The 24,338-nt window shown below is 54.1% G+C and overlaps 9 protein-coding genes across 9 annotated transcripts; 4 read left to right on the top strand and 5 right to left on the bottom strand.

Moving 5' to 3' along the window:
- Window positions 1-289: 289 nt before the first annotated feature.
- On the bottom strand, window positions 290-2,063 carry TRIREDRAFT_77642 (uncharacterized protein; the record flags this gene model as incomplete). The annotated part of the gene is made up of 3 exons (XM_006964937.1): window positions 1,963-2,063; window positions 1,555-1,731; window positions 290-1,508 (listed from the first exon to the last, which is right to left on the bottom strand). Exons 1-3 carry the CDS (start codon window positions 1,998-2,000, stop codon window positions 290-292), a joined length of 1,434 nt encoding a protein of 477 aa, XP_006964999.1. The 5' UTR covers window positions 2,001-2,063.
- Window positions 2,064-2,996: 933 nt separating this feature from the next.
- Window positions 2,997-4,107, bottom strand: TRIREDRAFT_3787 (uncharacterized protein; the record flags this gene model as incomplete). Its single annotated transcript, XM_006964759.1, has 3 exons — window positions 2,997-3,561; window positions 3,627-3,851; window positions 3,917-4,107. 3 exons carry the CDS (start codon window positions 4,105-4,107, stop codon window positions 2,997-2,999), a joined length of 981 nt encoding a protein of 326 aa, XP_006964821.1.
- Window positions 4,108-6,602: 2,495 nt separating this feature from the next.
- On the bottom strand, window positions 6,603-6,906 carry TRIREDRAFT_107037 (uncharacterized protein; the record flags this gene model as incomplete). The annotated part of the gene is made up of 2 exons (XM_006964936.1): window positions 6,603-6,748; window positions 6,846-6,906. 2 exons carry the CDS (start codon window positions 6,904-6,906, stop codon window positions 6,603-6,605), a joined length of 207 nt encoding a protein of 68 aa, XP_006964998.1.
- A 2,062-nt stretch (window positions 6,907-8,968) lies between these two features.
- TRIREDRAFT_47806 (uncharacterized protein) lies at window positions 8,969-10,118 on the top strand (the record flags this gene model as incomplete). Its single annotated transcript, XM_006964820.1, has 1 exon — window positions 8,969-10,118. The coding sequence occupies one exon, from the start codon at window positions 8,969-8,971 to the stop codon at window positions 9,782-9,784; it is 816 nt and encodes a 271-aa protein (XP_006964882.1). The 3' UTR covers window positions 9,785-10,118.
- A 481-nt stretch (window positions 10,119-10,599) lies between these two features.
- Window positions 10,600-11,394, bottom strand: TRIREDRAFT_107035 (ras small GTPase, ras subfamily; the record flags this gene model as incomplete). The annotated part of the gene is made up of 1 exon (XM_006964935.1): window positions 10,600-11,394. The coding sequence occupies one exon, from the start codon at window positions 11,392-11,394 to the stop codon at window positions 10,600-10,602; it is 795 nt and encodes a 264-aa protein (XP_006964997.1).
- A 4,484-nt stretch (window positions 11,395-15,878) lies between these two features.
- TRIREDRAFT_121664 (glutamate decarboxylase) lies at window positions 15,879-17,819 on the top strand (the record flags this gene model as incomplete). Its single annotated transcript, XM_006965098.1, has 4 exons — window positions 15,879-15,956; window positions 16,039-16,326; window positions 16,398-16,442; window positions 16,510-17,819. 4 exons carry the CDS (start codon window positions 15,879-15,881, stop codon window positions 17,638-17,640), a joined length of 1,542 nt encoding a protein of 513 aa, XP_006965160.1. The 3' UTR covers window positions 17,641-17,819.
- Window positions 17,820-18,457: 638 nt separating this feature from the next.
- TRIREDRAFT_60879 (uncharacterized protein) lies at window positions 18,458-20,326 on the top strand (the record flags this gene model as incomplete). Its single annotated transcript, XM_006965097.1, has 1 exon — window positions 18,458-20,326. A coding segment is annotated over one exon (1,869 nt), but the record flags the coding sequence as incomplete, so codon positions are not given.
- A 1,249-nt stretch (window positions 20,327-21,575) lies between these two features.
- On the top strand, window positions 21,576-22,289 carry TRIREDRAFT_107032 (uncharacterized protein; the record flags this gene model as incomplete). The annotated part of the gene is made up of 1 exon (XM_006965096.1): window positions 21,576-22,289. One exon carries the CDS (start codon window positions 21,576-21,578, stop codon window positions 22,287-22,289), a length of 714 nt encoding a protein of 237 aa, XP_006965158.1.
- Window positions 22,290-23,366: 1,077 nt separating this feature from the next.
- On the bottom strand, window positions 23,367-23,919 carry TRIREDRAFT_107031 (uncharacterized protein; the record flags this gene model as incomplete). Its single annotated transcript, XM_006964934.1, has 2 exons — window positions 23,367-23,600; window positions 23,656-23,919. 2 exons carry the CDS (start codon window positions 23,917-23,919, stop codon window positions 23,367-23,369), a joined length of 498 nt encoding a protein of 165 aa, XP_006964996.1.
- Between the last annotated feature and the right edge of the window lie 419 nt (window positions 23,920-24,338).

The raw sequence follows: 24,338 nt of genomic DNA, 5'->3' as shown, positions 1-24,338 counted from the left end.
AAATACCTGACCCCGATCCCACGCTCAGCTAGCCAACTCATCGATTATATAATACCACCTATCCGCTCATCTCACCTTCACTCCTTTGCCCCCGATTCCCACCATTTGTCTGCTCGTCTTGCCCCGCGTGTGTATGGTTGGGTGTTGTAGTTTGTGGACTTAGGCTTGTCGTTTTCATGACGCCTTGGGCAATGCCACTTGGACTGGTTCGTCATCACCCCCTTTCACTTCCCTCCACTGTATATAGTGTGTCCTCGGCTTTCTCCTGCCCATTCCCTCCGCCTCCTCCTTAGTTTGCCCATATCTTGACTGTCATGTCGACACTGCCCGTCGCAATAACACAACGGATCTGCGCATCTGATATATCCAACGCGGCCGCCGCCCTCCTGGGGGTGCCCTCGCCTTCGTTCGCCGTGCCGTTGCCTGTAGGGGTATCTTTGGGCTTCGCCGGAGCCCACCTCAGCGAGGTAATGAAGTGCTCGTGGGCGTTGGACAGCGTCCTTACGCACTTTCCGTCCTGGCTGAGGTCCCAGCATCGCAGCGACTTGTCGTCGGCCACGGAGAGCAGATACTTGCCTCCCGGGTGGAACATGACGCCTGAGACCCAGTTGTCGTGGCCGACGAGGGTCTTGATGCAGTTGCCTCGGGCGTCCCACAGCTTGATCGTCTTGTCTCGTGAGCCAGTTGCCATGAATTCCGCTGTGCTGCTCGCAGGCGGGGGCTTCTTTAAACCTGCTAAAGCAGCAAGATGCTCGTATGCGGCAGGCGGGGCGAAAGCACAGCAGCCGACGACGTGCTCGTGGCCAATCAGCGTGACTTTTGTTTCGGGGTTTGCGACTGTGAGCTCCCACAGCCTGCCGGTGTGGTCGCCGCCCGTCGACAGCAGATAGTTCCCGTCGAGGGACGGGCAGACGTCTCGCACCCAGCCCGCGTGACCGTTGAGCGTCTTCACGCAGTATCCCGTGTTGGCATCCCATATCTTGAGCGTCTTGTCACCGCATCCGCTGACGAGCATGTTGCCCGAGGAGAAGAAACCGGTGCCGCCAGAAGGAATAAAGCGCACGGCGCTGACGCTGTGCTCGTGGCCCGACAGCGTGCGTATGTTCTTGTACCCATCTGCCGGGTCCCACAGCTTAATCGTCGTGTCGGAGCTGCACGAGGCCAGCAGGATGCCGGTCTTGGGGCCGCCGTAGTCGAGGTCCAGGACCGGTCTTGTGTGTCCCTTGATGGTCTGCTCGAGGTCGCCGAGCTCCCAGTCCCAGATCTTGATTGTGCAGTCCTCGGAGCCCGAGGCTATCGACGTGAACCGCGGATGGAAGGCGACGCAGGTGACAGACGCGCGGTGCGACTCGAGAGTATGTCGTGAGGGGGCTTTCGGCAGCCAGGAAACGGGGTCCTTGTTCTTCTGTGAGAGCGACGAGGGCGTCGCGTTGTCGACCTCGGACTGCAGCTCCGCGTTCCGGGTCTCGAGGTCCATGATCTGAGGGGGTCGCAAAAAAACATTACGCCTGTTAGACAAGCCGTCGGGTAAGCGCTGGGCAGCCAAGGTTCAACGGACATGCCTTTTTCTGTAGCCGGACGATGCTCGTCCATTTCTTCTCTAGCAGACCCTCGTACTTCTTGGTCGTCGCCGCATCGAAGACATCCTCTCCAAGGCCCAGCTCCTGCCTGAGCACCGTGGCGGATTCGGCCAGGTTGTTCGCCGCGAGATATGCTATGATGGACTTGTGCCTACCGCCGCCGCGCCATGGGTTAGCAAATATGAGAAAAGAGCTTCTTGCGATCCGGGGGGTTGTTTGATGTTGTCGTTGGCCCTCTTCCTCCTCCTGCTCCTCCTCCTCCTCCTCTTCTTCTTCTTATTCTTCCTCCTCCTCATCGTCCATTCAGTCCCTCACGCCCTCGATCCATCAGACGCCACATGCCCCTCCGCCCCAGCAAGTAAACAGTGGCCATATTACCTACAGCTCCTCGGCCTGCCGCACGGGCAGTGTTCGACTCATGGTGACGGTGTTTGGGATGCGCCTCTGGCCACGCGTCAGCCTTGCGCAGCTCTAGACAATGAGGCTAGAAGCCGCACTCGACGCTCGACATGAATTGGTTGGGGCGCGTTTCGAAGCAGCTGGCCAGGTAGGCGGTCTGGGCGAAAAGGTGGGATGGAGGTGGTTTTAGCGGGTTGGGGTGGGAACTTTGGCTCTGGCTCTCGGGCTGGAGGCACCAGAGGCTTGTGGTCTGGTCTGGTGCTATATAGCTCAGTTCTATGTATAGAGAAAGCCACTGGACTCGAATAGCCGAGCCGAGCAGAAGTGCAGATCCAGCAAAGCTCGAATCTCCAGAATCCGGACCACAGGCAGTCGTCGCCAATGAGGACCCGCGGATATTATGACCAGCTCGACCAGCTCCTTGGAGAGCATTGTCGAGGTCATGGCCTTGGATGCACGTGACCCGCGGTGCAGCCCAATCACTGACTGCTCTTCTGGTGGTGCCCGGGTATCTTGGAGATCTCAGTGGGCTCTTCCTCCCATGTATCTTGATTTGGCACGCCAACGTCACTGTAAGTTCGGCTGCATTAATCATTGAACACACGAACGGGGGGCCTTCTTCTATGCATTTATACAAAAAATGGACTTCTTTCTTATTCGATTTCTTTCATCCGTTTGCGGACTCGCCAGACAACTTCTCGACAGTATCGGCTCGATACCGCTTATCTCTCTCTATATGATCATATCCGTTTCCGTTAACTCTAAACTCATAACATCGCATATCTCCGCAGATTAGTACGGAGTGATTCCATCCATTTCATGCATAACGCCAGAGACCATGTGCCATCACCATCCTCGAGGGAGTCGAACTCCCATATTGACCGGGTATAATTCGTTTATCGCTTATTCAGCTCCGCGTGTGTTCGCCTCGGGTTGCCTGAGCTCGTTGCTCCGCCAGTTCTGATACCTGGGCATTCCGCAGCACCTCTCATCCTGTGGAATCGATGGTCCCTGGCTTCACGAGGATGGGGCGTGTCCCAGCAGAGCCTCCCGATCCCGTTTCTGATCAGCCTCTGCGTCAACCATTTCAGCCTCCTCTTCCGGCACCGAAACCAAGACGTGGTCGCTGTTGTAGCTCATTGCCTGCGACACACTCGACCCTCTTGAGCGAGAATGCCCCGGTGTGCTGACCGCGGTCAACGAATCACCCAAAGGCGATTCTCCAGGAGACTTTGGCAAAGTAATATCTGGCTTGTAGCTGATGGACGTCTTGCGCACCATGTATTCGTCAAACTGCGTGTCTCTCTCATGGCTGTAGCGTCTCGGCCTTTGCTCTGCTGGCTGCACCACGGACGGGTTCGTGTACGATCCGACGCTAAGGCGCTCTGATCCGAGGGAACTTCGCTTCTCCATGGACTTGAGCATTCCTGTTCGGCTCGAGTACGAAGAGTAGGGCGTATCGGTCTCCAGCCCATCACTGAAGCCATAGGGCTTGACGTTGACGGGGCGAGCATAGTCGTCATACTTGGACAGCCGACGATATGCGATGATGGCATAGATGGCGAGCGAAATGGCAACAGCCCTATGCGTCTGTCAGTTTTGCGAACCCCAACGACCCCCATCACCACAAGATACGAGGCGCCTTACATCAACAGGGCGTCCATGCCAAGGCCAATCAGAGAATAATGGGAGTCGCTTCGTTGCACATAGATGACCACGTCGAGAGCGAGGATGGCGGATGCGCAAGCTAGCTTGACAACATGGGTAAACAGCATGGTCCATGGCGTCAACGATTCGGCAAAGTATCTGGCAATCTCAAAGATGGTACAGAATGCCACGACGGCCGACAGTGCTATATTTGTCGCCTCCCAGCTTCGAAACATCAGCGTCGTTGCTCGACTGGTCCAGCTTCTGGGCACGAGAGGGCTGAGACTCACACATATTCGATGACAGGAGCCTTACCGGCCGTGTCTCTGTCGTCGAAGTAACGGATTGTGTCACCTAGTCTCCATGAGAAGAGCCCCAGCATTCCCAGCGCCAGCGTCAGCTGCACCGACCAGGCTGGGGCAAGAAGCAGCAGCCGCCATTTTGCACGCTCAAACTGTGCCTGTGCCCTGTGGCTGCCCATGGTTCGACGTGTGGCTATGAGCTCCTGAACGGATATACGGAACGCTCTTTTGGCCTATGGCTGGCGAGCGCAGGAAAGCAGCACAAAGGTCCGATGCCAGCTGCTGTTCGTCAGGGCTCTTGGATAGTTTGCATGTCCAAGTGTTGAGTGCTTTGGGTAGGTCTGCTCGGGTGCGGTAGGGCTGTTTAGGCTCGCAGGTAAGCACCTTTGGGTCCTCCCCCTCAAGCCTCATGCAGCAGGCGGGCCGGCACAGAATTATATTTACTCATTTATCGATGGAATCCATATTGATCAACTAATCATCTCCAGCCTCATCGAGTCTGCCCTGCGGCCAAGCCCTGGCCTCGTCTCATTTAAGCCATACATGGCGTGGAACTCTCCACCCTCCTCAACACCAGAGACCGCTTGTCTGAATACGCTATGTAGACTTGGGCTAGCCGAGCCGCCCTCGGCGCCTCATCCGCCCATGAGTGATCAGACAACTTGCACCGCCGTCTCACGAACCAGGGGAGGGCTTCGGGCTCGTCTCTGGAGTGAGCAGCCTATTGTGTGGACACCTACTCCGTAGACGCGCGGGGAATTGGGGGGGCTTGTTGCGGCTGAAGGAGCTGAGCTTGCACTCTCTATTGGCGACACTAGGGACGATCCTGTGCCACGACCAGTGAAATCATGCAGCCCAAGCTCGAATGGCTCATCCTGTCTAGACAAGCAGATGCCCAAACTGGAGCCTGAGTCTAGTTTGCAACGGACGGATCAATGCTCGGCTGCCTGGCGGACTTTCAAGACGACATGGTGCCATTGGTGAGCAGGCGTAAGCGCGGGTCTCTCTTGAATGTTCTCTTCCTCCTCTTCCTTCACTTCCTCTCCGTTGCTCAACTATTCTGCAGGATGTGTTCCCTCTTCACCCCCCAAATCTCGATGCTGCCCATTTTGAAAAAGAACCGCCTCTGGTGAGATTCTATTTTTGCCCGACGACAGGCGACCCCAAGGGCGGAAACGATCATCCCCATCTGGTCCTAACCGTCGAGAGGATTTGTCTTTTGGTGCTGGATCCCAAGCAACGGACACCCATGTCTGTCAGCATTTAAGATGCGCGTCTTGCAGAGTCGCAGCGGAGCCAAAGCTCGCCAGATCGAACCCGCCAGCTGGCTCCGGCATCCCAGGCTGACAATGACGGTAGGGTTGTACTATTTTGGGCGCCCAATGTGGAGTCGTGCTCAGCTCATGGTTGAGTCTTGATTGGCGAAAGGATTTCAAGAGAGAAGCGGTGGAGGAGCTCATGCTTGAGCCTCCAGTTTCTCACACGATGGAAGCACTACCTGGTAAATGCTACTAGGTATCTAGTTGAGCACATACTGGATGCATCGCTGCGAGCAAAGCGTATTACCTCATGTGCCCTCTCTCAAGGCCATCATGGCATCGGCAACGGTGAGAGAAGCTTGTGAGGTTGTGTATGAAGTACGTGATGCCTGGAAGCGAACTACCAAGCAGCATCAACATTGCCACGTAGGATTTTCCCTGGGTATATCATATTGTAGACTCATCTCTGGATTGAGACGCCTTAGGAGGCCACTACCCATGGTCCCCTCAGGATCGAGAGGCGGTGCAAGCTGCTAAGTCCGACATGCATCCGATCGTCAATATTCTCCGTGGAAAGCTTGTTGGTAGAGGCTCGTCCGGATACAAGACGCTTGATCGAATCAAGTGTGCTCGCTGGGAAGCGGGCCTTGTCACGAGGCAGTTCTGTTCCTGATGCTATTAGCACCTCTCTTCCTCAGGTACCTATTCTTTAACAGCACGCCCACCGAAGAAGCAAGGTTCCAGTCGACAATACGCTCTTCCGCGCTTAGAGATGCTCAGCCACGCCACGTTGCCGCGATACTGGCAGCCATGCGAGCCGCTCTACATTACCATTTGGCTGCTTTATTCCCGCTGCATCGACAAATACTAATCATGAATTACTACTTGTTCTCGAACTGACAACAGTGGACACTGACAGCGGCTCTAGTTGCTTGAATTAACCTGAATTAGTAGTGAGCAGACGGAGAAGCTCTAGGTTCTTGATCCTCCGTTTCGGCATGTCGCTCTTCCGTACCCTATTTTGCACATACAATTTGTCTTCCCATCACAGGGATGTCACGATTATTGTCGTTCAAAGCACAAAGCACCATACGAGGGAATCATGGTAGAAAGAAGGACGACGCACCCCTTGCGAGATGCGCCGCCATATTGAAGAATCACACCCTGCGAATAACTAATTCACTCTCCCCAAGTGCTTCCATACCATCTGGTTCTCCTTGCACATTCCCCCTTCTTCTTTCCCCTCTCTTTTTGATCACCCTTCAATAAAAGAAGTAGAGCCATAACCGCATCTTCCTTAAATGCACTGCATGCGATTATACATTTCCCATTCCTGATTGTTGTTTTTTCGTGATATTGACAAGTTTGCTGCTGCAAAGAAACCATAAAGCGCCGTGGAAGCCGTGTAAGTTGTTTTACTTGGCCTTGGATCCGACGGGGTGGACGTAGACGTCCTTGGCGACGAAGGGGATCACGTTGCCGTTGGCGTCTGTCATGGCCGGGGCGTTGGCGGGGATGGCGTCGCTGACGATCTGGCGCTTGGCGACTGTGTTGTGCTTGGCTGTTGATGAGAGTTAGCATCGTTGAGAGTAGGGGTATATATGAGGTAAGCAGAGATGTGGTTTTCGTGGTGTTGTTGAAGGGAGAGGGGGACGTACCGGTGGGCATGGCGATGGCAACAGCAGCCAGGGCGAAAACGGTCATGATGGAGAACTGCATCTTGAATGATGTGGATACGTGTGACTTTTTTCCTTTTCGGCAAAAGGGTGAACTTGAAAAAGAAAAGAGATTGAATTGAAGAAGAATGAAGCGATTGATTGGAAAAAAAGTCGACCGGCGACAAGAGTCAAGAAGATAGAACCAAGAAGGAAAACACGAGGAGTGAGTGAAGGATGCTTGAAAGGAATGAAGAAAGAAAGAAAAAAAAAGAGAAACCCCAAGAAGAGAGGAGGGAAGAAAGCAGTTTGTTTATATGTTCGGATGGGAGAGCCGCCTGCCCTGGCTGGTTTCGAAACTTACGACGAATGGGATGGACATGTCAAACACACTACGTTCTCTCCTGGTCACTATCGGCAAGTCGGAAGCGATCTCAAACACGGCGTCTTGAGGCCCCGAAACAACAAAGAGGCAGGGAATACCTAATAAGAGGCCCAGAGGCGAGCGGCCTCCATCCTTGCGAATTCCATCAATTGGGACCCTTGGCCACGTTTCGAGGGGGTCATATCAAGTCGAAACCAAACCAAACCAGGCACGGAGGAGGGGGAAAAGCCTTTTGATGAACAAGCGATTTAGCGCTCTGAGCAACGGCGGCGTAGGGGGAAACGCGAGACAAGACAACGCTTCCGAATTGAATGCTACGGAGTGCTGCTACAGAGTGGGTGAAATCCAGTTGCTGGAAATGGCATAAAAGATGATTCATGGCGGTTCCGGTTTCGTTTCGATCGGGAGACGGTTACGGAGAAAGGGGGGGAGGGCAGCGGACCTGAAACGCAGGCGTGCTTCAGAAGCCTCCCTCGGGCCTGGGGTCAGCTAGATAGGACAAGTACCTTTTTGGGCGCTGACAAGGACGAGAAGAACCTTGAGACTGGTTTAATACACGGCGCGTATGGATGTGTAGCATGGTTACGAAAGAGCGTCAATTTCGGGAAGAGAGTGAATTGCGTGGTGTTGGGGTCTGCGGGTGAGAGATACCTCTAGCATGGAGGTGGAGGGGCTGCTTGGTTTGGTGTAAGTCGCAGCAGATGGAATTTTGTCAACAAAACAAATCAAGGCCCAGTGATTGCTCAAAGTATATTATTGCGATATTTGATCAAAAGGGACTATCTGAAAGGACTGGTAGTTGAACGTTTGGCAGGACGCTGCTACAGAGCTTGAAAATTGAACAACAGGTCTCATTCGGGATCTCTCACTGACTTCTATTGGTAGCCCTTGTTGAGAGCCGGACAGCTTATCGAGATGGCAGATAAGCAAGGCTAATGTGTATCTCAAGCTTACTTACCACACCAAAGGGCACCTTCTTAATGAGACAGGTAATACATCCCCAGCAGCAGGTGAAATGAAATCCCCAGCATCACCAACGTCTGATGAACGCCGGTTGAAACACCAGTCGAAACAAAAAAAGCATCCCGGCGAACCATCCTTCTCCCCGCAAATCAAAGTTCGTTATAGCTGATTACATCATCCAACCTACATCGCAAGAACCGTAGAGAAAAAAAAACCCAGCATCCGCCACACCGCCACCTCCTGCGCCACCGTGGCTTGCTTCTAGGATCGATCTCGTCATCAATCAATGTCCCGAGGAGCGAATTCTTTCTGATTCCCTCTTCCTTTTTCTCTCCAGCCTCTCTCCCAGCCACCGCAGTCCCGAGCCCAGCAAAAGGTACTACCTCACGCATCGAATCGCGGGGTCGCCCGGGTCCCCTCCAGTCACAGGTGGGGGCGCTGGACTCGGGAAGAAGGCATGCAATGAATCACGGACGTTGGCCCTTCTTGCATGTGCTTCCACTCCTCTTCCTCCTCTTCCTCCCCTCTCTTGCTCGCTATTTCGTGGAAAATTCTTGCCTTGCCGTAAAGTTGAAAAACTTTTTCTTTCTATCCGGTTGCCTCTAATACTCTCCTCTAGTCGCTCAAAGTGGCGTTGAAACAAGAAACAAAACCAATCTCTTCCCACTTTCTCGCCATCTCTTCGCTCCTCCGTGACAACATACTACTTCCTCTCCTCTCTCGTGCTTTGCTCTATCCTCTCATTTTCCGTGTCTCTCCGCTGCAAGCACCCTCCGCGATGGCAACCGTTGAGCATTGTCTCCTTTGTTTCGAGGCTCTCGACGCCGAGCTCAACAACAGAAAGCCGCTCTCCCTTGAGGAGATCCAGTCCTCGTGGGCCGAATACAAGGCCAGCAGCTCCGCTTCCGCTTCGGCTGCCGCGTCCGGCCCCTCTGACGCTGCTCCCTTGAATCCCGCCCTCCGGCGTCTCGCTGCCGAAACCGCCTCGTCTTCCTCTTCATCGTCGTCTTCCTCCTCGACATCGCTCTCGGCAGCAGCGGCTTCTACTGCGGCGACATCCACATCCTCTCTGCCCGACGCCCCGCCAACAGCGGCTCCCCTCTTCGTCACCTGGAACACCGTCGACCCGGTGGACGGCGAGGTCTCCTTGCGCGGCTGCATCGGCACCTTTGAATCCCAGCCGCTGGCCGAAGGCATCCCCGAGTACGCCCTCATCTCCGCCCTGCAGGACACGCGGTTCCGCCCCATCTCCAAGCGCGAGCTGCCGACGCTCCAGGCCGCCGTGACGCTGCTCACGGACTTTGAGGAGGCCGACGACGTGCACGACTGGGAGGTTGGCAAGCACGGCATCCGCATCTCGTTTTCCGATCGCGGTCGCCGCTACGGCGCGACGTATTTGCCAGATGTGGCGCTGGAGCAGGGCTGGACAAAGGACGAGGCGCTCTTCAGCTTGATTCGCAAGGCCGGGTGGATGGGCAGTCGCTCCAAGTGGCAGGATCTGGACATCAAGTTGACGCGGTATCAAGGCAGGAAAGTCAGCCTCAACTATCCCGAGTATAAGAAGTGGAGGGACTGGGTCGACAGCAGGCAGTAATGGAATGGCCCCCGTCTGCGGTGATGCAGCTTGGCCGGGCGTTGTTATAGACAAGGGAAAGACGACGTCAGTTTTTCTTTTTATTTTTTGGTGTTTTATTGGGCATGGGCAATATTCTGGGATCTATCAGGGACGGTAATGGATGATATACACCAAACCTTGCGGCGCTTATAGACGTGTGTCTTGCAAAGCAGAGTGGTGGAAGGTTTTGCAACTGGGAATTTGTTTCTTTCTCATCTTGAAACCAACTGAGTGTTTGACTCGGTGCTCGCACGATCAAGGTTCCAGTGATTCAGGTCTGATGTTTCTATTCGACAGAAAGCATAGGTATCTAAACGTTGCTTTCCAGAGATTAGGTATGGTAGGCCTGCGAGGAAGCAGTTGTGCTGGTAGATATACATGACTCTTGTTTATACATGACGCTTTCAATAACACAAGAAACTACATAAAAGAAAAAAACAGACCTGCTTGTCCCTCCGCTGACGATGCTTTTTGTTCCAAAGATCATACTCTCAACCCTGACGCCCGCCATACGTATCCATGTGGTATCTGTGAACAAGGACCGAACTTGAGAAACACGGGGGGAAATGACAAATAACATAAGAAAAGATGTGCTCCCGGCTGATCAGCAAGCATTGAAACAAGACATGAAGCAAACACAAAGAAAAAGAAAAAGAAAAAAAAAAAAAAAACACAGAAAATTTGTGTGCAAGGGAAATGAAAGGCTTTGATCTCGTCTGTCTCGGCCGCTCTGCTCTTCCTCCCTTGTGGTTTCATCGGCATTCCAAGCGCGTTGGTCTGTGTTTGTTCTAGTATCACCAACACCGCAACTTCTTCCAGAAGCCGCCCTGCCCGCGGCCGACCTTGTCCCCGTTGATCATGGGCCCTCGGACGCCGGGCCCGCGCTTCTCGTCGTCGTCGGCGCCGGCGGGCAGGGGCGTGAGGGGCTTTGTCATGCCGCGGGAGCTCATCTCGGTGTTGTCGAGGACGCCCTCCTCGGCGAGGCGGCGGCGCTCGACGACGCGCTTGACGATGAGGGCAAACGTCTCCTCGATGTTGACCTCGAGGCGGGCGCTCGTCTCCATGAAGCCGGCGCCGTGCTTGCGGGCCCAGTCGAGCCCCTGGGCGGCGGGCACGGCGCGGCTCTCCTGCAGGTCGCACTTGTTGCCGGCGACGATCTTGACGGGCGGGACGGTCCTGGCGCCGGCGCCGGAGCCGGTGTAGGCCGGGGAGATGCCGGCGGCGCGGGCGCGCTCGGCGTTGTCGAGGCGCACCTCGGCCTCCATGTCGATGAGCTCGTCAAAGTGCTGCAGGGCGTCGAGCGAGTCGCGCGACGTGATGTCGTAGACCATGAGGAAGGCGTCGGCACCCAGGTTGGACGACGCCCACATGCCGCGGTACTCCTCCTGGCCGGCCGTGTCCGTCAGGCACAGGTGGTACGTGACGCCGTCGATGACGCGCGTGACGCTGTAGTTGTCCTCGATGGTCGGGTCGTAGTCGGACGTCCAGGCGGAGCGCACGAGGCGCAGCGTGATGGACGACTTGCCGCAGCCGCCGTCGCCGCAGATGGTGATGGAGATGGGCACGGGGCTTTGTGTTTGTGATGCCATGGCGGAAAGATGGGTATGTGTGTGTGTGTGAGTGGTTGTGGTGTTTTTTTTTTTTGCCGTGTGTTTTGCGCCGGAGGATGAGGAGAGTTGGACGGTTTGAGCTGTTGTGCTGCCCGTACAGAGCTGAGATGTGGCGATATATGCAGGCGCAAAAGAGTTGGAGGGAGAGAGTCAGAGGACAACGGAGGACGGTCGATGATGGTGACAATGTCTGTCAAAGGACAGTGTTTTCGTTCGTTGCAAGCGGGCAGAGAGCAGAAGCCCGGGTCAAGGCAAGGTTGAAGGTAGGGTAGTATTCGCAAAGGAGTGGTTTGTATGCAAGGTACGAGCGAGGTGAGCTCCGCTTACTCAATTCGGCTGTTGAACTCGAACTTGCTGGCTGAAGGAATAATAAGACGGCGGGGGAAAAAAAAAGACACTGGCAAAACAAGTGAAAGAAAGAAAATAAAGAACAGGGGAGAATGAGAATTAGAGTAGTCAAGACAGAATAAGGTAAGTATGGATAGCAAAGAGGGGGGGGGAGGGAGGAGAAAAAAAGGAAAGAAGAAGAAAAGCAAGGAAAAGCGATGGGATTTTCAACCGCCAACACGAGAAACAAGAACGGCTGTGCCTCCCGTACGACCCGCGCTTTGGATCGTGAGCAACACCAACTTGGCAGAAGTACTACTGCTATGTATTATTACTAGCACCAACCGCCAGCTGCAGGTTGGAATCGTTATTATTGGCAAAGGCTACTGCTGCAACTTTGATGAATGAATGGGCCTGGAAATCTGGGGCTCGGGGATCCCTTTGCGAATCCACTCACCGGCAGATAACTGCTAGCACTACATACATACCTTACTGGGTATGCATGTTGGACTAGGTAGGTATTAACAATTTGACAGATGAGGAGAGAGAGAAAGGTCAGTCTCTTTCGGTTCCTCCTGGTAAGAATACATCCGAGGTCCTCACTTGATGATACCTCAACAGCTCAACAGCAGGGCAGCTTGTCCATCACAGCGGAAACAGAAAAGCAGAAGAAGAGAGAGGAAAAGGGCACACACACACACACACAATGCAGGGATTCCCGGAGAGCTGGCGGGCCTGTGGAGGCGAAATTTTGCATGGCCCAGAGAGGACAAGGAGCGTCAAGGGGTCCGGGGCAAGCGACGCCAAGGGCCGGGATCAGGGGATGCTCGTGGCAGGATTCGTTGATATTGGATGGATGGGCTCGGGTCCGGGATTTTTTTTTTTTTTTTTTTTTTTTTCCTTTTTTGGGAGGATTTCAGAGGCTTGATGGTGAGATACAATATGCCCCAGAGAGAGAGGTACAGTAAGGTAGGAGGAGGCCGTAGGCATAGAGCTGTTATTAGGGGGGGGTTTGGTTGGCAGCTAAAGGGGGGGGATGATGAGAGACCAGCTGAGGAGAGCACAAGCAAGGTCTCACCTGTAATACGCGGCCAGACTCTTCTTATCTGTACAGAGGCTACATAATGACAGACCAACAAGAGAGACAGCAAAAGGGCATGCAGATGCAGCCTGAGCACCCGTGAAGAGCGGAGTGGACACACGGGCCAGGGGTTTCCGCTGGCATTTTGACGTCTGTCGATTTCCGTCAAGAGCCGCAAGAGGACCATTTCATGCAGATTCCAGCAAGAAGCAGCAGCAGCAGCAGCAGCAGCAGAAGCTGGGCATTAATCCAACTTGGGCGCTGTGCATCGCGGGCAATTTCGCTCGTCGCCGACAACGACAAGGGTTCGGGGGCTGCTGCTACTTAGGCGAGAGACACTCGGGGCAGGCCCCCCGCCAATTTTTGTCCCCGTTGCAACTGAAGCTTAGTTTCTCAGTGACGGGGATGAAGCCTGTAGGGGGACGTGAGAGGTCTTATGGGTGGTTTTGAGTGATTGAATGATGGGAAAATGCTCCGGGATGGGGGGTTGCTTGATGGTTTGCATGTAGATGAGTTAGTACTAACAAAGGGAGACGGGCGCAGCGGACAGAGCATGATTGCGTCCTGACACACAGAGGCAGAGTGGCAGACAACAGCATTAGTACAGAGAGTATCTTTGCAGTTTAGGTATGCATTGAGTTGCTTCTCTCATCATACCTCTATTTGATCCTGTGGCTGTGTTCGAAGAATAGTACCAGGTCGGCGATTTGAGGCTGTGAGGCTGTGATACCTCGCACCCCTGCCTGCATACCTAGGTACATACACATACAGGTGCCTCCATCACAAGCACAAGCACCAGCACTGGCTGTTGTAACTGCACTTGCATTCCCTCGACTGATGCTTGTCGGTTGTTTAATCACGGCGCGTTGGCCTGTGTGGAGCTCCAGGGAAGCCTGCAAGTCATGGGCTCCCCTGGAGCCTCTGCATCATCGGCTAGATGCCGCATCAACCTTGGCAGTATCAGAATCTCAAGGCTTGCAATTTGGTAGCCAATGCGAACCATGTCTACCTCTTTTTGACTGATCCAGGGACAGCTATACTTTGATACTATCATTCCTCATTCAGAGACGGTCGAAAGAGACGGATGACATGGGCATTCCCGTGGTAAGCATCGTAATTGGCAGACAGCCTCTTTTTTGACGTTTACCAGCACTTGAACCACATTGTATATCCATCGTGGCGGCAGGGAACAATGCTCTCGGTTCTTAGCCAGGCAAGACTCCAATGCGTTTTATAGCCGACTCCCAAAAAAGCTGCCTCCTTTCACACTACATCATAGTACCGAGTAGGTACAGAAATCAGGATCCCCTTGAGCCGTCGCTGCATAACAAGTACAAGATCAAGATCACCATCACACGCCCAATGCTCATGACTCCCTACCCTGCACCGCGCCGCTACACTCGCTCAACGCGCGCTGCCGCTTCCCTTGCGTTCCTCGGACACAGAATCATCTCGCCAAACAGCAGATGGATGGTCTTGCAGATGCTGCCCCATGCATCACGGTAACGGTTCATTCTATGTACTACTACTTTCGCTATTAACGCCCTACCTCCACGCGGGATATACCGACGTTGTGACAGGGTTTCCTGCCTGAGATGGCAGTGCCGCTCGATCCAGACATGCCATTGAGATGCATTGCAGGTCTTGCTCTGCCGTCTTGTCTGAGACGGACTCATTTATTGCGCCCTGGAACACCGGAAACTGACCCTAGAACAACGGCTCTGTGACGGCTGAAAGGAATATTTTTGAACTTTGCCTAGGTAGGTAGGTAGCTTATTGCCTGGAGCTCAGTTGACGGCGGCTTGAGATTTCAGCTGTCTTGGTCATTATGAGTGCGGCAGCCATATAGCCAACGCGTTTGTGTCGTACTGATAGTCGTCATCGATGCAATATCAGCAAGGCTGGCCGGGAATCTCCGCCGTCTTGTTGCCACGCCAGGCTGATGCATGGAAGATGCAGAATGCATATGGAAACCGATTCTGCGTCTATAGCGTGATGCAGCCTGCTCTTGGCCAGGACGGAAAATATAGTAGGTATGTATCACGATTTGGTGATTCCAAGGCTGGCGCTATCGAAAGATAGATGCGTTTCTCTTTTGGGCATCGAGCCGCGATATCACTGGTCGCCTATTCCACAGTTTCGTCATGTCTTTAATGTTGTCTCACTGAGTGGCCTAAATGATGGCAAGTTTTGCCATAATCGTCATACTCGCAAGTGGATTTTGTAAGCATAAGGTAACCAGTATGACAGCACCTTTGTCAATCCAGCGATCTCAAACAAGATGAGACTGTTATCGTCAATGATGCTGTATGATGAAGCCATCGTCACTCCATAAGCAGAATCTGTATGAGATTCGGAACGTCGCTTTTCAACTTTGAGCGGCATGACGCCAGAGCCTAGCGGCGGCATCTTTAGCCGCCAACTGTCAAAAGTTGTTGATTCATTCGCGCGAAATATCCCCGACAGGCCGAGGCTGCAAAACGACAGAAGGCCGCTCAATGGCGCAATTGCAACAAGAGGTCGCAGAGTGGCTAAAAGTGACTATGCGAAACGCCTCTCTCTTGGGCTTTTTTGGTGTCTGGTTGGTGGATGCAGCAGCAGCAGCAAAGTCTCAATCGACTTTTCGCTTTTCCCAAAGCCTCTATTTCTGCTGTAGTGCTGATATACCTTTATGCAGGATGATTGAGATTTGAGCAATCAAGATGCTCCTCCATCTGCAATCCATCTGGCCGAGATTCGGAACCCTTGGATTTTGCCTCGTCAGCTCCATGGAATCGTGTCAGGCTGGCTCAGGACTAGCATTGTTGTTGTTGTTGTTGTTGTTGCTCCCCGTGCTCCCTTTTACCTGGTAGATTCTGTCATCCTCGCTGCCTCTTTGCATTTGCAAGTCGAGGCTGAGCGAATTAGTAAATAAAGAGACCGGTGGCACTCCTGCTATCTTTTAGTGTGCGATTCTCATCTGCAATTTTTCTCCCCCTTTCTCTTTCAACAACAACAGCAAACACCATTCTCTTCTCTCTCTTTGCTTTGCTCTAAAAATAAATAATCGCCAGCCATGACTGCGACAAGCAATAGCCTCACCAGCAACGGCGAGCCTCAACTCCAGCTGAACAGGGCTGTGGAGACTGCCGATGTACGAGCCCATTTCCCTGACCGTTCTTGGTCCCTTTTCAGCTCTACCCTTTTGGCTGGAGACTAATCTCGCTTTTTTATAGCTCCTAGAGTCTGTTCAGCAGCTCATCATTCCGTTTATCAAGGCTGCCGACGATGCCGCGGCTGACAAGCCCACGGGGAACCTGGGCGTCGATGCCAACGGAGAGCCTCACAACGTCCTGATTGACTCACAAAAGCCTTCGGATCTGGTCGCCAGGTTAAAGTTTCTGCTGCCAGAGGAAGGGCTGGGGAAAGATGGCCTTTTAGAGAGCATAGAGAGGCTGCTCAAGTACAGCGTCAATACCTGGGATCAAGGCTTCTTGGACAAGCTCTACTCGAGTAATACTCCCGTAAGTGCCGACAATAACAACCTCCCCCCGCGCTGAATGCTTGTGAACCAGATGCTGATGGACACTTTCAGGTGGGAGTCATTGCCGATCTCTTGTTGTCTGTTCTCAACACCAATGTGAGTCGTAGTCCTGACTCATGCACACTCAACTGCCTGGTTCATCCGTCTAACCCGCTTCCTCTAGCTGCACGTTTACAGCGTCTCTCCGGCATTGACTGTCATCGAAAAGACAACAACCAGGGCATTTGCCAACCTATTCAACTTTGACGGGCAGTTTGCCGGCGGCGTGTCATGTCCCGGCGGCAGCGGATCCAACCTCACCTCTCTCATCGTAGCTCGCAACACGCTGTACCCGCAAAGCAAGAAGAACGGCAACGGCAAGCATGACTTTGTCGTCTTCACCAGCAAACACGGCCACTATTCGGTGGAAAAGGCGGCCATGACAGCCGGCATGGGCTCCTCCGCCGTGTGGGCAGTCCCCGTCGACGGCGAGGGCCGGATGAGGCCGCAAGCTCTCCGGGAGCTCATCCTGCTCGCCAAGAAGCAAGGCAAGACGCCCCTTTACGTCAACACGACGGCCGGCACGACGGTCAAGGGCTCCTTTGACCCGTTTGAGCAGATTTCCAAGATCTGCAAGGAGTTTGGCCTGTGGATGCACATCGACGCCAGCTGGGGCGGCAGCGTCATCTTCTCCAAGGCGCAGCGCTGGAAGATGAAGGGCTCGCACCTGGCCGACTCGCTGACGGTGAACCCGCACAAGATGCTCAACGCCCCCTGCACGTGTTCCTTGCTGCTGGGCCCGGACGTGCGCATCTTCCAGCGCGCCAACAGCACATCGGCGGGATATCTCTTCCACGACGGCGGCGACGTCGACGAGGAGATTTGGGACCTGGCGGACTTGACGCTGCAGTGCGGTCGGCGAGGAGACGCCCTCAAGGTTGCGCTGGCCTGGATCTATTACGGCGCCAAGGGGTTCGAGCGGCAGATTGACCATGCCTTCGACATGGCAAGCTACCTGTACAAGCTGCTCGAGGAGACTGGCGACTATGTCATGGTGTCGACGAACCCCCCTCCCTGTCTCCAGGTGTGCTTCTACTCGGCCCCTGGAGGCCGGTTGCCTTCTGATAGCAAGGCGAACACGCGGAGAACGCAGCAGATTGCCCAGGCGCTGATTGGGAGAGGCTTCATGGTCGATTACGCTCCCGGCGACCACGGCAGCTTTCTGCGTGTCGTGGTAAATGTACAGACGCTGGAGGGAACGGTTGAGGGCCTGGTTAAGGCCATGAATGAGATCAGCCAGGCCATTCCCTTGTGAAAAAGGAACTGGTCTTTTGATCGAGAGGGAGGCGGCTGACGGATAGACTTGAGCCATGTCTTCATTTTCTTCTTCTTTTCATTCTGTTTGACTTGCAATTGGATTACTACGCTCCACTTATTGAAATCTGTAAAGACTTGGATATAGATTTCGCATAGGATACTTACAAACACTTGCTCTGTATCTTATAGATCAGTCCCATATGAGGTACACTCGACGGTAGCCAAGTCAGAAATTCGAATAGCCGCTCTCACCCTTATACCGCATAATTTACATCCATATCATCTGCTCGATCGTTTCTGACAGATTCTTGGAATATTCCCACCACCAGTTTATGTGAGAGCTCAACCTTCACTGACGCATCACCACCATCGCCTTCTGAAGAATCGACACCCCAGCTCCCCACTCTGCTGCATGAGTGACCCCTGTCAAGTGCGCTAGCTGCGATAAGATCTTATCAACGGCAATCTTCCGTCTAACAAAAAAAAAAAGTTCCCAAACTTCATCTCCAGCTCTTCTTCTGTCCGTCTCCCTCTCCCGATTCCCACACGCAATTTCTGCCGAATTGCCTGTCAGATCAGCAATGCCCAAGCCGCGAACAAAAAGAGGCGCCGCGCGCGAGGAGCGCAAGCGCAAGCATTCCGACACTGCCAAATCAAACTCCCACGAACACAAGCGCCAGCGCCGAGATGACGAAGGCGACTACACCAACACCAACGACTACTACTACAACAACAACAACAACAGCACCAACAATGACGCCCCATACGGTGAAGAAGACACCTACGAATCATCGCACAATCATCATCATCAGGGCGGCGGCCCCGGCGAACGCGAGTTCTTTGGCATGCTGGCCGACGACGAGCAGGAGTACTTCCGCCGAGCCGACGAGATGCTCGAGCTGAACCAGTTCCCGACCCCCGAGGACCGCGACATCTTTTTGCAGAGCGTCTACCGCGAGGCCAAGGGCAAGGAGCTCAAGATCGCCAGCAGCCAGTCCTGCTCGCGGCTGATGGAGCGCCTGATACAGCTGGCCAGCACCTCGCAGAAGAAGCAGCTCTTCGAGGCCTTTGGCGGCCACTTCCTGTCGCTGGTGCAGCACCGCTTCGCCAGCCACTGCTGCGAGGCGCTCTTCCTCCGCTCCGCCGGCGTCGTCACGCAGGAGCTTGCCGACGGCTTCACCGGCTTCGTCATGGACACAAAGGGCGCGGATGTCGAGGGCCAGCAGCCGGAGGCGTCCATGGAGCACCTGTTCCTCGCGACGCTGGATGAGCTGGAGGGCAGCCTGGGGTACCTCATCACCGACCGATTCGCCTCACATACGCTGCGGGTCCTGCTGCTCGTCCTGTCCGGGATGCCCCTGGAAGAACAGTCATCGCGGACGCTGCTCAAGAGCAAGAGGAAGGAGAAGATTACAGTTGTCGGGTCGTCAGAGGCGGATGCGCAGAACCGCGGCAAGCGAGCGGTGCCGGCGTCCTTCATCATGGCGGCCAACAAGATCATGCAGGATTCGGTGGAAGGGATGGATGCCACGGCGATCCAGGTCCTGGCCAAGCACCCCATCGGCAACCCGATTCTGCAGCTCATCTTGGAGCTGGACTTGACTCTCAACAAGGGCGAAGCCAAGGGCGCGGCAAAGGGTGAGGAGGGCAAGACTGACGATGCCTCGCCTTCTCTCCTCCAGAAGCTCCTCCCTGGTGCCCCCAAGTCCCTGTCCGATGGCTCCTCTGCGGCCTCCGAGTTCGTCAACGGCATGATCTACGACCAGATCGGTTCGCGGCTCATTGAGACCCTCGTCACGCACGCGCCGGGAAAGATCTTCAAGGCGCTCAACCAGAACATTTTCCTACCTAGGATACAAGGCTACGTCCGCAACGACATCTCGTGCTACCCTGCCATCCGGGTACTACAGCGGCTCGGCAAAGACGATCTCGCCAAGGCCGTCGATCAGATTGCGCCGACCGTTCCACAGCTAGTCTCCAAAGCCAGATATAACGTCCTGTCGACCCTCTTCGAGCGATGCGCGGCCAGAAACATCAATGACGAGATCAAGAAGTTGATGAAGGGCCTGAAAGAGGGCTGTGGCAGTCAGCCCGCCGATCTAGTCATGACATTGTGCTCCCTTTCAGGCAGCGAGGAGGAGGAGCAGAAGAAGAAAAAGGACGTGCAGCAGCTAACCAAGAACCAATATGCCGTCCAATCTCACGGCGCCAAGCTACTGACTACTCTCCTATCCATCCCCGGCCCATCCAAGGCCGTCCACGAATCCATCCTCGCTCTGCCATCCGACCTCGTCCTCCGCCTCGCAGACACATCGCTGCCCACCGTCACCGTCCTCACCACCGCCATCAACACGCCGTCCTCCAACTCCCTATTCCAAAAGGGCCTCGTCAACACGCTCTTGCCGCACATACCCGAGCTGGCCACGTCACAGTACGGCCACAACCTCGTCAACGCCATCGCCGAGATCCCCAGCAAGGGCAAGGACTGGAGCATACCCCAGCACATCAAGGACAAGGTCATGACCGCCCTCGCCTCGCACGAGTCCCAGCTGCGAGAGTCGTGGATGGGGCGCAGCGTCTGGCGGACGTGGAAGGGAGACATGTGGAAGACGCGGCGCTTCGACTGGAAGAACTGGATGAAGGAGCTCGACGAGATGAAGGCGCCGGCCGCGGCCGCGCCCAAGAACAAGGGCGACGTGAAAGCCAACGACGAGAGAAAGACGGCGGCAAAGGACGAGGAGGATGCTGAGAAAAAAGACGAACAGCCGGTTGTTGAAGCTGCGGAAGAGGTAAACGGAAACGGAAACGGCGCCGACGAAGATGCCAGCGCCCGAAAAGAGAAGAAGAAGGATAAGAAAGACAAGAAAGACAAGAAGGATAAGGAGTCTAAAAAGGAAAAGAAGGAGAAGAAGCGGGAAGAAGCGGAAGAAAGCGGCGAACCGCAGGAAAAGAAGAAAAAGAAGAAGAGCAAAGAGAAGAAGAAATCCAAGGACGGGGACGTTGAGATGGCTGATGTCGAGGAATGAATACCCGCCATCTCACCCTGTTTGCTTACTAGGTTACCGTATAGTTAGGCCTGGAGACGCGCAGTTGCCTACCACTACCCGATCTCTCCCTCTTCTCTCGGCCAGAGGCATGAGATGAGCTCGCTTGAGAGCAGCTTGGCATGTCTCGTTTGGCGAGACCTTCTTTCTCATGCATGGAATGTTCCTTAAATGGTGGTAGAGGGTGCCTGCCTGCCTCCCTCCCTCTAGTAGTGTTTGTGTAGCTTTATGTAGAGACGACTCGAAGATAATCCATGTATATCAGACAGCCACTATTTGAATATACTGTTACTCTATTGTCACTGTTCCAAGTCTACCAGTGTTCTGAATCCATCCTCTTGACTCGAGAACAATCAGAAGAGACTATGAAGCCCTCGTGATATCGTAGACCAGGAGAGTCTCCTCGCCGGCTGCTTTCTTCCGACTCTTATTGTTATCAGTGCATGATTCCTCCCATTGAGCTTTCCATTGCCACCAAACAGGCAAGCACCCGCCTGGCCCTTCTGGAAAAGAAGAAGAGTGACGTTCGGTTCAGCTCCAGCTCGGTTCGGCCGGCTGACGACCTCTCAAGCTGAGCCAGAAGTGAGCGGCCTTCCCTCTTTGCGCAATGAATCCGCGCATATTTCCTCGCCGCAGTTTTCGAGGGCACGGCAACTCTTCAACCTCTCGCTCCTTCACTCAAGTTCAACGAACGCACTTGATTCACCGTTTCATTCGCCTTTCAGTAACAGTTACTGCCACATCCATAACATAACTTCAGTGAGCCTCATCCCAAACCAGCCTGGCTTTTCAAGTTCACAACCTGCTCCTGGCTATTGTTTCTCTTCATCCGCAGCTAATCTTCCATCAGATATTCCTTTCCTGTATCCTTAACGAACCCCAGGACAAGATGCCTCGAAAGGGATATGATGTTACCGGAACCGCCCCAGGCTCGGCCGCCTACGACGCGGCAGCTCGAGCCAAGCAGAGGAGTGCGCCTGGAAACCGCACTCCTCGCGCTGGAACTCCTGCCGATCCATCCCAGCCCAGTGGAGATGACCAGGAGACTCCTCGAGCTTCTCGGGTCGGCATGTTCACTGGAAGCGCGCCTGTTGGCCCTTCCATGCATTCGCAGATGAACGCCCTTCAAGGCAACATCAGTTTCTCAACTCAACAACGGTTTCCTGGAGAGCAGCTGTATCAGAACCCTTTGAACGCCAGTTCAATGCAGGCTGCTGGCCAAGCCGCGGCGCCGCTCATGGGCGCTCCGTACGGTCATGGCTCTTTTCTCGGCGCACAGTCGTCGATATTCCCCGGAGCTGCGGCCCCAGCCTTCACGGGCCAGTTCGTAAACGTCCCTGAACGATTCAGGGATGCCACCTTTGGAACCGTGGGCTCTGGAGCACAGCAGCAGCTTTGGAGCAGCAACCAGTTCCATGCTTTGCCCGCCAGCCAGCATGGAGCTCAGAGCCGTCCCATCGCTTATCCCAACCACGAGTCCCTCGGTCACGGTCAAGCAGCCATGGGAACCGCCTATCATCCGGCACCCACGAGCGCCAACGCGGGCTCCTTTACCTCCCAGGCGGCCCAAGAAGACACGGAGATGACGGATGCCGAAGACTGAGCGAGCGAACGAGAGAGAGCACACCAACTATCGAAGACACGGTATTGTTGGTATTATGATGATAGGTATGCCATTGCTTCCGCACGATTCAAGGCTCTAGGCACTAACGGCTGTTAGGCATGGATCAAGTATGTTGTTTGAAGGAATCATACCGCGTTCGAGACACCCAGAGGGAGACTCCATTCATTAAGCGATGGTGACTTGATGCAGACTGTGCGTGTTGCCCTTTTCCATCTGCTCTTTCGTTGTCTAACTCTGAATAGATTGATACGGCAGGAAAGCCAAGAGGAACAGCATTATAGAGGATATCTTTAAAGAAGTTCCACGAACGTGTATAGTTAGGCATTGTGAGGAAGATAATCAAATGAAGAGGCTTGAACTTGAAAATCTGTGATTGAGGATGTTGTCTGTAGGTGCAAGCAGAGTGCAGGTAAGGAGGCAGCTTGAGGTATCGCTTGTGGGTAAATGTGCATGCCTGAGGTACAAAATTGATCCAAGCCTGCCTGGATTGAGGCAGGAGCTATCGTCATCTGTTGGGCATGGAGACAAGGGGAAGGTGCTGTCCAATAGCCGGTCTTACCTCGTTGACTCAGCTGTCTAGATCCCGATCTTTGCGTGTGACCACTGACGATGAGGAAGCTGGGATTACCTACCTAGGTAGATACCTTCACCTATTGTACCTAGGTACCTACTAAGGTACCTACCTGGGTAGGTATACAGAGTCAACCTGTACTGCCATGGCTGCACAACGAGGGGGCAAAGTTGTGATGCAACTACCTATGAGACTATCGCCAATATATGAGCCATGAGATATGGGCACTCTGTCACTGTAGGCAGTAATAGGGGACTCTGCCTCACTGGCAAGTCTTTTCTTATCTTTTCAGACGTGTTCATATTATAAAAGGCGTAACAAAGGGGGTATCTAACGCCGACGACTTGCAAGGCGAGGCAACTCAAGAATTAAAGCCTTCCAAAATCCCAGACAGATCGTTCTATCAAACCCAAACCGAAACCAAAACCAATATCGCCATTCCGATCAAACGAAAAGACTCTTGAGCTGGAGCAACAGCCGACCCTTCATCCCATGACTGAATAGCGCCCCATTCGCGAGGTTGTGGTGTGGCGCGAAGAGATGAGCTGGCGTCCAAAGGCCAGGAAGGTTCTGAAAGTCCCCGTCCGGCCTGCGGCCTGAGGGGCTTTTCCCTTGGGAGGCTTGTTCGCCCCCGGAGCCTCTTCTTCTTTCTGTGGAGGCTTCTCCTCCAGGACAACAGCCCGTTTGTTTGCCGTGGGCTTGGCGTCAGGAGACTGGTGCTTTTCTCATTCGTTAGATATCAAGACATTCTTTTAACGTCTTCCATAAACGTACCTTCTCTGTCTCTACCAGACAGGCCTGACCCCCGAGCAGCTCCTCGAGCTCCGCCAAGCTCTCGCGTAACCTCTTCCTCCGCTGCCTCTCAAGAGGCCCGTCGGGACACGGCGGCTGGCAGATGTCGCCGAGTGGCCTCGCGTCGCTGCCGCCCGGAGACACCACGCGGATCTCGGGGATCCTTGGTCGGCGCGTCGTACAATCCGGGAAGATGTACGCGTCGGCGATTTCGTCGCCGAGGGTGCGCTTGCGGCCGGAACGCATCTTTTTTTTTTTTTTTTTTTTAATTATATATAATATATATATATATATTTTCCGAAAAGGGAAAAAGGCGAGGTGTTTTCGGAGGGAGGTTGTGGTTGACGTTGTGTCTGTTGGGGAAGTCAGGGACAACGAGATGGATTTTTGTTTGTTGCCTTGACTTGGAAATTGAATCGTGTGAAGGATGTGTGTATGAGAGAAGAGAAGAGAAGAGAAGAGAGAGTAGTAATAGTAAAAGATTGGATTGGGCGTGCCGGCCTTCTTTATATACCCTTCCTGCTGCGCCATGTTGGGGGGGTTGTACAGCCTTACTCTCTGACAGGGTGGATGGTCAGAGCTCTGGGATGGTCAAAGCCCCTCTGCGTTTCGGCCAGATCCTGCGAAGCCTCATACTGTAAATGCGCCACAATACGCTTGTTAAA

This window comes from Trichoderma reesei (assembly GCF_000167675.1).
Source record: "Trichoderma reesei QM6a unplaced genomic scaffold TRIREscaffold_8, whole genome shotgun sequence".
Classification (NCBI taxonomy): domain Eukaryota; kingdom Fungi; phylum Ascomycota; class Sordariomycetes; order Hypocreales; family Hypocreaceae; genus Trichoderma; species Trichoderma reesei.
Note: the sequence above shows the minus strand (reverse complement) of the source record. Positions and strands in the feature narration are given on the sequence as shown.